At 37.9% G+C, this 11,809-nt stretch overlaps 1 protein-coding gene across 1 annotated transcript; it reads left to right on the forward strand.

Annotated features, from left to right (window-relative positions):
- The first annotated feature begins 3,117 nt into the window (after positions 1-3,117).
- On the forward strand, positions 3,118-6,576 carry LOC135479127 (transcription factor Sox-14-like). The gene has a single exon (XM_064758877.1). It carries the CDS (start codon positions 3,382-3,384, stop codon positions 4,159-4,161), a length of 780 nt encoding a protein of 259 aa, XP_064614947.1. The 5' UTR covers positions 3,118-3,381; the 3' UTR covers positions 4,162-6,576.
- Positions 6,577-11,809: the final 5,233 nt, after the last annotated feature.

Genomic DNA, 11,809 nt, shown 5'->3' on the forward strand with positions numbered 1-11,809 from the left:
TTTAACCCCCAGACACTCAACTATAGAAGTGTCGTCAGGTCACAAATGTATATATATATGTGCAAAGTGAATAACTTTTAACCCCCAGACACTCAACTACAAAGGGCTGATCAGAGGACAGATGCATAGGTATGCACAAAGTGAATAACTTTTAACCACAAGAAACTCAAATATAGAGGTCTCATCAGGCCACAGATATATAGATATGTACAGTCAATAACTTTTAACCTCCAGACACTAAAATATAGAGGTCTCGTCAGGCCACAGATGTATACATATGTACAGAGTGAATAACTTTTAACCACAACACACTCAAATACAGAGGTCTCGTCAGGCCACAGATGTATAGATATGTACAGACTGAATAACTTTTAACCCCCCAGACACTCAACTACAAAGGGCTGATCAGAGGATAGATGCATAGGTATGTACAAAGTGAATAACTTTTAACCCCCACAGACTCAAACATAAAAGTGTCGGCAGGCCACAGATGTATAGATATGTACAGAGTGAATAACTTTTAACCCCCAGACACTCAACTACAAAGGGCTGGTCAGAGGACAGATGCATAGGTATGTACAAAGTGAATAACCTTTAACCACAAGACACTCAAATATAGAGGTCTTGTCAGGCCACGGATGTATAGATATGTACAGAGTGAATAACTTTTAATCCTCAGACACTCAAATACAGAGGTCTCGTCAGGCCACAGATGTATAGATATGTACAGACTGAATAATTTTTAACCACAAGACACTCAACTACAAAGAGCTGGTCAGAGGACACATGTATAGATATGTACAGAGTGAATAATTTTTAACCACAAGACACTCAACTACAAAGAGTTGGTCAGAGGACAGATGCATAGGTATGTACAGAGTGAATAACTTTTTAACCACAAGACACTCAACTACAAAAGGCTGGTCAGAGGACAGATGCATAGGTATGTACAGAGTGAGTAACCTTTTAACCACAAGACACTCAACTACAAAGGGCTGGTCAGAGGACAGATGTATAGATATGTACAGAGTGAATAACTTTTAACCACAAGACACTCAAATACAAAGGGCTGGTCAGAGGACAGATGGATAAATATGTACAAAGTGAATAACTTTTAACCCACACCGACTCAAATATAGAGGTTTCGGCAGGCCACAGATGTATACATATGTACAGAGTGAATAACTTTTAACCACAACACACCCAAATATAGAGATCTCGTCAAGCCACAGATGTATAGATATGTACAGAGTGAATAAGTTTTAACCACAAGACACTCAAATACAAAGGGCTGGTCAGAGGACAGATGGATAAATATGTACAAAGTGAATAACTTTTAACCCACACAGACTCAAATATAAAGGTGTCGGCAGGCCACAGATGTATAGATATGTTCAGAGTGAATAACTTTTTAACCACAAGACACTCAACTACAAAGGGCTGGTCAGAGAACAGATGTATAGATATATGTATGCGCAAAGTGAAATAAATTTTCAGAGCTTATCAGGGCACAGGTGTATAGGTATGTACAAAGTGAGTAAAACCCACGTCTTCACATCATGTGTCCATCCACACAATGGAATATATATATATATATATATATATATATATATATATATATATATATATATATATATATATATATATATATATATATATATATATATATATATATAAACCAAACCATTTACAACATGCATACTGGCAAAGAGGCAATTTGACAGTTTTCATTTGTCCATTCTAGAAATCCAGTTTAACTTGAGTCAAAATTTGAAATTAAACCTGAAGGTTGGTTTAGGGTTTTATGTTAAAACTGGATTTCCATAATAAGTGTGGTATTAAGGCAAAGCTGTCACGATACTCTTCTTCTGTCGTAATATATCCATTGTTTTGAATTTCAAAGTCAAAATCTTGTGGAACTCACTACGCACGTATTATTATACCTGTTTATGCCTGGCCATGCTTGTAAGTACACGTATAGCATTGAACAAGAGTCTCTCTCTGACTCCGTATGTAAATAGATCGAACGCTACAATGCTGAACAATTTTATCAGGAACACTACAGCTGCAAAAATGAAAAAATGAAAGTTGTTTTTTTGTCATTCAAATAACCTCACTAAGCACAGCGTATCCATAGTGATGCAGGGAATCTATTTTTCCTCTAATTAAGATTATCGCTGGATATCGCTGGAAGGATTATTCTATAGTGTGTGAATCAAGACTGTAAGTAATAGCTGCCTAGGAAATTTGCGGACAAATTAAAAGACGATTTGTGCTAATCGGCCAGAACAACTTAGAGTGTGAGTCCACTGACCGGTGCATGATTCGCAAAAAATAAAAAAATAAAAAAAATAAAACTAAACAACAACAACAAAACAACAATGAAACTTAAAAAGTAAACAAGACTTTCTGATCCTAAGAGTCTACCTTTCGAGGGCAGTTTGTACTGCGATCTGAAATGCCGGAACGGTATGCGATTTTTTTCAGCGGGTTTGGAATCCTTGTCGATAACGGTAAGCTATAAATGCTGCTTACAATTCATTTGGCACGTATCTCTTCTGCAAGAATACATGTTAACATTGATACACCTGCAAAGTAAGAAAAGCCCATATTTAGCTACCAATAATCTTTACCCAACGGGTTAAAACTCACGAATCAACGGCTTACAGTTTATTGCAGGCTTGTACGTTGTGTTCCTTATGGTGTGGTTACCAATCGCTCGGAGCTATACGTTGTCAGACAACAGTTAAACATAAGACTGAAGCAGGGAAGTTGTGTATTGCATAGGCCTCTGGCTTCAGGGGTGTTTGGGGAAACGAGGCGGAGCCGTGAATGATTGACACACAGCTGTAGCCAGTGGACGGCGTCAGCGGTGTATGAATGGAGGACCAATCAGCGAGGCGGACACTTCATCGATCGATCTCTTGTCACATTTCGAGCTCTCATTGGCCCTTATCCGAGTTGAATTACATCATTTACTGACTGGAGTACAATAGCCTGTGTCGTGTTAGTATTCAAGTATGGGTAAAAAGGGAGCACCTCCCCTTTCTTTACAAATCAGTGTGAACCGACTGTGATGTTAAAGGAATAACTTTGACGGCGTGATAAAGACTACAGGATCAGATGCTGTTTCACATTCTATTCAGGGACCAGCGAAGTGTTACCTTCTGAGAGCTATTCCCACACAACTGTACAGGCTGTGTTTACCTCCTAGAATAGACCGGTGACATATCCTCACTCACTCGACCCAACGTCGACCCGAATGGTTTTATAGCGTGGATTGTCACACATATATCTGCACACACCGGCTTACCTTTACGCCGTAGTGCAGTCGGAACTTAGCTCAACAACCACAAGTGTATACCTGGAATCCAAGCAAAGATGCAACACTTCGGATCTTTTTCGGCTGCCGAAAGTCTTACGACGAATACGGACTCGAAAATGACTAAGGCGCAAGCCGAGCACGTGAAGCGGCCCATGAACGCATTCATGGTGTGGTCAAGAGGCCAAAGGCGAAAAATGGCTCAAGACAATCCGAAAATGCACAATTCAGAAATCAGTAAGAGGCTAGGTGCGGAATGGAAACTTCTGACCGAGGAGGAAAAAAGACCATTCATCGACGAAGCGAAACGACTGAGGGCGTTGCACATGAAAGAACACCCTGACTACAAGTACCGACCAAGGAGGAAACCCAAGTCTTTACTGAAAAAAGACAAATATGCGTTCCCTATACCTGTGATCCCTGGTATGAACGCGACACTAGGTGGACTACCGCCGGGATTCGGAATCCCCACTTCTCAGTCGGACAGCGTTCTCAGCAATCTTAACGGGATGAGCCTAGCGGAGAAGGCTAGAGCGTTTCTCCCGCCTGTGTCTAGTCACTCGCTCTACGGACATTTAGATTCAGCCAGTAAATTGGACTCCTCATCCCTCTCCTTAAGGGCACCGGATATGGCTAGTGCCCTTTATTCTCCGTACGCTGCCTCGGCGCACAGTGGGCTGGGTGCGTTCCCCCCGGCCGCGCACTCTCATAGTGGATTACCTGGACAGTACCTGGTGCCCTGTTGCCCTCCGGCGTATATGCCCTCACAGGACCTCCACAGGCCGGTAGCTTATGTCTTAGTCAAACCTGAGGACCATTACAGGCATTCTGTACTATAAACAAAAACTTTTAATTTAAAATTGTGTGTACATAAATTTATATATATATCCATCTATCTATCTACAAATATATATAGGCCCATCACCGACAGGACATCGTTGTTGATGCCTCGTACATACTGTTATATAGGGTGACAATTGTGGTGAAAACGGCGGGTGACTTTATACGGACTCGTTCCTTCTCTACCGTGCTTCATCCCTGGCACTTCGTTTTAACCATCGAAGTCGCCATCACATGGATGTATCTATTACTTGGACGTTGTGTTTTAGAATCATGTCCGCACATTTCCCATCTGAATTTGAAGGTGATTGCGATTTTGTCAATTTTCTATGAAAAACAAAAGACTTGCTTATACTATACTTACAACGTTGGTGAAGAATTTCTTGGAGTGTCTGCCGCTTATGTTAGTGTTTTAATTGTTCTTTTTGTTTCAACTCCTTGTTATTCCGTTGCTTGGTAGAATTTTATTGACATTTACAAACCGACGCCTATAGTAGTGCTACAACAACACCTTCACCGATGACGTGGACGGGCCAGTGGGATCACGGGACATCATCGACGACGCTCCCGCCTGTCAGGGTTTCACGCATGCCCCGGACTATGAGCACCAGAATACCGTAACATGAGAACTTTTGCCCTCTGTCTGGCGGTCGCAGTGAGTCTTGCATGCGTCATAGTGCTCAATGTCTTCAAAAATTAACATGATCATTTCTAGTACCGTATAATCTCGAATAGGGTGGGTGTGTGCGTAATCTGTATCTCAAGGGCACAGAATTCATAACGGTACGACCGTATAGGACTCGCGTACATTTCTCGTCGTACCATACATGTATATACTGACCATGCATATTGAGGCAGTACCTCATGGCCAACGAAGTTGTACACTGCGGTACTATTGGGTATAGTACAAAACTATGATCTCAGAAGACTGGAAAGCTCACTAATTTGTTTAATTAAAATACAAACCATTCTTGTTTCAAAACAGAATGAACAAAGATAATAGTAGTGAACACGTTATAGTAGCTGCGAAACAACGCTGATTTTGAATTTCACAAAAGAAGCAGCATTTTTATGATTATTGTGTTGTGTTAGTAATTGTTTTTTATTGTATTGACAGCTGTCACAAATTGTGTCAGTGATCATGACTATATTTAATTGTTATTTAGCTTACACATAATTTACTTCGCCGCAAAATCTTTATCTGGTAACATTTATTTCAACATTTTGCAAAGGAGATTAACAAATAAGGAATTGTGCTTTCGAGTTCATTGTATGCTGTTTGTTTTTGTACGTACGTCGGAAATACAGTTTTAAAAAATGACAGTATTTAAACCATTATATCTCCGTGAACAAAACTTGCATAATGACTGGGGAGATGTATATATCAGGAAATTTAAAAGTCGCAAGAAATTGTATATGTGTATATGCGGTTGTTATCTATTCGATTTAGTGAATGACAAGTGCTTTCTCAAGTGCTGTATAGCTTTACAATTGTCGATGTGAGGAGTTCGGAGATTAAAACGCCCGGCTCAGCGCATAGTGACTATCTTTAAATGTTTAATGTTATTATTGGATGTGACATATTTCCGCGTTAATTCTGTTGCCTTTTTTCTTTATTCAAGTGCATAATTAAACACAGTTTAGGCTAATCGGTTGATAGTTTCTACAAAGCTTCTGTTTACTTCTTAAAGAGAAAAAATGATGACACCATTAAAGTGATACATGGATGACTTTACGTCAATTAGGCCTAAGCACTGTATTAGGTTAGTTTTAGAGTTGCTTCTAAACTTGTCTTTTAATAGCGTGCCCGTGAAAATAGCTATAACTACGCCGAGGAGTTGGACACTATGTATAACATTAAATTTGTTGAATTTGATACACCCAAGGTGTTCGACAGTTTTTGTACTCTGGATGTTATTTTAATAGTTTGCTTATTGGCAGTTTCATGTATTCTGGATTGATCAGATTCTCTCTTATAATCCAACCAGTTTGGGATCGAATCCCAGCGCAGTCAATTTTGCACTTGACCAATGGGACATTGTTGCATTTTCACGCCATTTTTTTACACGTTGTGGTTAGAAGTGAGTATAACCTTCAAGTAATTATGACGTTATTAAATATTTTTTTTGTTTTTTGGATTTCTTTGTTGTGTTTTTTATATTTTGGGATTAGAATTTACATTGATGTATATACCATGACTGAAAATTGTGAAATATTTCAATACTAGCCCAACATATCGTTGGGGTCATCTATACACGTCTCTTACCTGTATGCTCATGTGTATGCCTTGTGAGTACTTCTGCATACTATATAAGGTTATGCCGAGTGAAACGGGAGAGCTACGTATATACGACCAAAAGTTGAATGTCATCCTAAAATGAAATAAAAGAAAATATGTCTGATTGGGAGAACAAGCGGAAAAAATAATCTTTGTTATTTTTATATTAATCTTACTGCATTTAAGTCGTTTGTAAAATGACAAGTATGTTCTTTATTTGCTTCTATATAAAGGAAAAAGGAAAAACTTTCGTTGTTAAAGGAGCGCATGCAGTCCGTGAATAAATGTAGTTTATTCGGTTATTTCACCGAGTTATTCAGTATTATACACTGGAGTGTCAGCGCAGTTTGGGGATACGATGGTCAGTGTATAAAGTTGAGCATAGATGACGCTCTCACCATGTCAGGCGACATTTCTCCAAATTTTAGACGGAGATAGAGCAAAATTCCGTTGAGTCATGTGTATATCCGTGATACCAAACCACCTCAGTATATAACCCCATCTCATTTGCATAACAACACATGCATCTGGTTTCGCGCTAATTTCGATATATGTTTGACTCATGAAACAAATACGTCCATGACGTGGCATCCTATATATGTGCCAAACTATATAGGCACGTGTACAGGATACTAATATTCGTGGTTACAAAACTATTTCCATTTTTCAAGTTTTGTAATTCCAAGTTACAATGGTGGATAGGGTAATTTTTGAGAGGTACATTTGTGTTCCGGGTCTATACCGAAAGATCAGTTATGCCACCTGAAAGACTCATTAGTTGATCGATTGACTGTTTTGGCGGGGAAGATTTATTAGCTGTATAGCGGTATACACAGGTGCAGATTAGCATCCTCAATATAAATCTCGAAAGGTGTAAATAAAGCTTATTATGTATAGCTTGGCTACACTTTAAACTAGCATTAATGCGTGGTGTTTGCAGGTTGAAGAAAATCAAATACATTGCTTGTTACGACGAAATACAAACTCGTGACATCTGTATGGGAATTGAAGATTCGAATCTCGGCTCCGTCACTTGACAGTGCATCCTGTATAATTCTTTATGATTGTCGTCAGATCGCTGAAATGTATACCCAATTAAGGAACGAGGGATGGGGATATACTGTTCTTGAGTGGTTTCCCCCGCGTTTTCTTAAACGTCACGAACTATTCATTTTCCTCCATGCAGCAGAGAAATAGGAGCGCTATTTTACAACACTCTACAATACTCATAGGCGTGAAATCCTATTCAAATAAACGAACTTCTGAACAACCCAAGCACGGAAGGTGTAGTACAGTGGGATGATATACTGGACTCGACTGCTTGAAATATATTTGTTTATTTATTTTCAAGTGTATAAATGTATTTGTTTGCTCTGCTGTGAGTTCGATCACGAGATGAAAGAAATAAGTGGAATACACAGAAGCCCTTCTTATCAACCACACCACGTAATTCCTTAATTGCAAACATTTTATATACCAGGTCAGTGAGGTAGACGAGGTTCTTGTTTGCATAGAATACGAAATACTGTATATATCACAGTGGGTTGGGTTCCACACTGAGGCGTTACCCGATGTATGCATAGGCTGAGATCCTAAATTCTCCTAACTCCCCTTTATATTGTGAGAAAACCACTAAACGGCATCCGTGTTTAGTATTTCTATATACGCACTCAAGAATATTTCACTTATATACGACGGCGGCCAGCATTTATTATTCTGTAAACAGAGTGTGGATGTGCAGATTCTGATATAGCTTAATAAACATTCAGTCATACGCATGCCCTTTTTGGGGGAGATATTCAAAATCAAAGTATTCAGCAGCTAACAAATGCTTACTTTATATAAAATTTATTTGATAATATGACTGGTCTATATGGCTGTTTTCAACGATATTTTAACTCTGAATGCGACTCTCATTGTTTTATGCACGGGTGGAGCTATAGGGTTCTCATATATAGATACTTGTTACATTCGATATTGTGAGGTTTACTTGTGCCATGGTATAGGGCTTTGAGAGCTCTATACACCGTTTACACATGGGAAGCCTTCATCACATACAAGCGAGCTTCTCTTTTCAGTCTCATTTTGAAGGCTATCAGGGATAGGGGAAAGGAAGGATGGAAAGCTGATAATCACCTAGAGAACGCCTCTTTCCTTGTACATATACATCCATTTATACCGGATTAAAACAGCACTGTTGCTAAATAACTCATTTACAAAAAATATACCGTTTTCTATGGAGAAAATGGATACTTGTATATATAGGCCTATATAGGAAGCAGGGGGGCGTAGTTACATCAGGAGTAAAAATTCGAAGTTAGACACAACGGCCAATACCATATTATCATTTTCTCTAAAATTATGGTTACAGGCTTTGATTGCAACATACAGATGTCCATAGGTGTACCCACATATTCATACAAACTTTTGTTTCTGATATAGTCTGCACCGTGTTTCTATATACACAACCCTCATATAGCTATCTCAAATGAGCCCCTGCATAAACATACGCCATCCCCACTGTACACTCAAAAAATAATCTGTTAATTTAAACAGAAAATATGTTGTCTAATTGATGCAAGAATGTATTCTCCTATTGGAGCACAATGTTCTGTTAAATATAACACACGTATTCTATTAAACAGCATAAAGATTCTGTTAAACAAAATATTATGTTGAATATGACAGAACATTATGTTAGAATAAGAGAATACATTCTAGCATCATTCAGACAACAGACTTTCCGTTAAAATCAACAGATCAATTCTTTGAGTATACTATATACTCTCTATTGTTTCCGTGGCTTACAATACGTAACTACTTTCTTTTGTGTGTGTGTGTAAATCTTATAATCAATGTTTGTTTAAATACTTATTACATCTCTTAATTCCTTTGGCGATTTGTCTTGAGCCTATTTACAGGCTTAAATCTCATTCAATATACTGTTTAACAAGCTTACATATACAGATGTAGGTTTCCGTGTATTACCTATCTTTTTCTGCATAAATTATCTTACTATATTATATTTTGCTCGAACAGATATTGTCTCTCCATTGACTGGCGCTTTACTGGTTAATACTGGTAAATACGTTGGCAAACGCAGACAAACAAGCCAAAAAGAGCCATGGTGTTGCTGAAGGAGAGACAATGTATGAATGTCAGTAAAGCTCTATATATATTTGCGTTGTATACCCACTGGTACAAGTATACTACCCCATGCGTTCGATATGTCACCATGACACAACCTCGGATGTCATATCTACACATGCACTCCAAACACTAATCGGTTACATTTCACAACATAAAATATATGTTATTTGAGTGATACTATAGAATAGATTACGTTAGTGCTAAACATGGCATTAATGATGCCCTCTCAAAGTAATACACGTTCTCTTACAAGAAAAAACATATTCTTTAGGAATATAGTAGAACAAATCATATGTAACCTTCTAGTAATATAGTATGTGCCAGTAACAAAATGTATTCTGCCATCGCTCAAAAAAAAACAAAACTCACAGCATTCTGTAAATTTAGCAAAAGTTTTTAGAGTGTAACAGCCTTCATTTAATACCATTAAGCATATATCATTTTATTTGTATTCAACATATCATTTTACTTGCATTCAGCATGTCATTTTACTTGTATTCATCATATCGTTTTACTTGCATTCAGCATGTCATTTTACTTGTATTCAGCATATCATTTTACTTGTATTCATCATATCGTTTTACTTGCATTCAGCATGTCATTTTACTTGTATTCAGCATGTCATTTTACTTGTATTCATCATATCGTTTTACTTGCATTCAACATGTCATTTTACTTGTATTCAGCATATCATTTTACTTGCATTCAGCACATCATTTTACTTTTATTCTTGTTCTTTTTTTTGTATTTGGTGATTTTTTTTCCTTAAGCAGGACTACCTTGAGGACGTAGTGAACCCAGTTGTTCTGATTCAGCCTATACACAGATTTTAAAATGGAAATCCCTAAACAAGTGTTAATTTTCAATTAAATGTGGTCGTCATATGACTGAAAAATTGTTGAGTACGCGATGTTAAACCCAAAGCACTCACTCAATTAAATGTACATGGTTTGTATGCATATACCACCCTGCAGGAGTATACATTTCAAATATGCAGCAAGTGCAAGTATAGGCTGTTTATCAAGAAATCCACAACTTAAGTTTAATGAACCAGTGGGCTAAGGAATACACAAAACTTTCTGAATGAAGATTTGAAAATATTATTATTTTCAATATATTTATTTACCAAATTATAATTTGATTGCTTGTGCATGAGTTTTATGAGGCAATTTTAAAAATATTACATACGACGTCGATCCAGTTTATAGGTTGTGGAAACCTAATTGATCATGAAGAAAATCACAGCACGATGTGTAAAGGTGACATAAATACCTGACATAAAAATGTCCGGCCGCAGCCTAACCAACGAGGATTGGATTCGAACCCGCGACTTCACTGACTCAGGCACGTCCTTTTAAGTGGTATGTCCCTAGTAGTAACGCCCAGAGATAATATACCTGGTACATGAAAATAAAACTTTTCGGTGTCAGGGTATAGTTTCCAAAGAATTCCTGCATTGCATGCCATATGTAGTGAAATTCATATACGCAATTCCGTTATGTTATATTATTCGTGCATTAATGTGGGATATACAACATAAGTTCATGAAAATGCAATATATGTTCATAAAAATACAGAGAAGTACTTATAATCATATTAACCCTTGTGGAAAGTGTCATGTAATAATCTTCTGTTAATCCGATAATCCGATAATCAATCCATCAGTTTTTCAAGGGAATGTTCAAGGAAATCGATATTGCCTCATACATTAAGGCATATTATAAAAGGATATAAAAGTGTTCGATTTTTGCAACGCTCTGGGCATATGTGTATATATGGGGTAGTAGACGATATTCGCTGGTTACACATCTGGCGTCTCACCAATGCGGTCGCCGTGAGTTCAAGTCCAGCTCATGCTGGCTTTCTCTCCGGCCGTATGTGGGAAGGTCTGTCAGCTACCTGCGGATGGTCGTGGGTTTCCCACGGGTTCTGACCGGTTTCCACCAACCATAATGCTGGCCGCCGTCGTATAAGTGAAATATTCTTGAGTACGGCGTAAAACACCAATCAAAAAAAAAAAAAAAAAAAATCACAGCTGGCGTTGTTATCCCAACAAACGATAAAAACACAGAGATAACGCTGTGACGACCTATATATTGGCGAACTCTGATTCGACCTTACTTCCAAGAAAGAGGCTACATTGTATAATGGTTTCTAGAAATTAAATGTAGGCAGTTTTCAGGATATGCAAGTAAATGTAAGCAAAATTTGCGGTGTAA

Source organism: Liolophura sinensis, chromosome 12 (genome assembly GCF_032854445.1).
Source record: "Liolophura sinensis isolate JHLJ2023 chromosome 12, CUHK_Ljap_v2, whole genome shotgun sequence".
NCBI classification, from domain to species: Eukaryota; Metazoa; Mollusca; class Polyplacophora; order Chitonida; family Chitonidae; genus Liolophura; species Liolophura sinensis.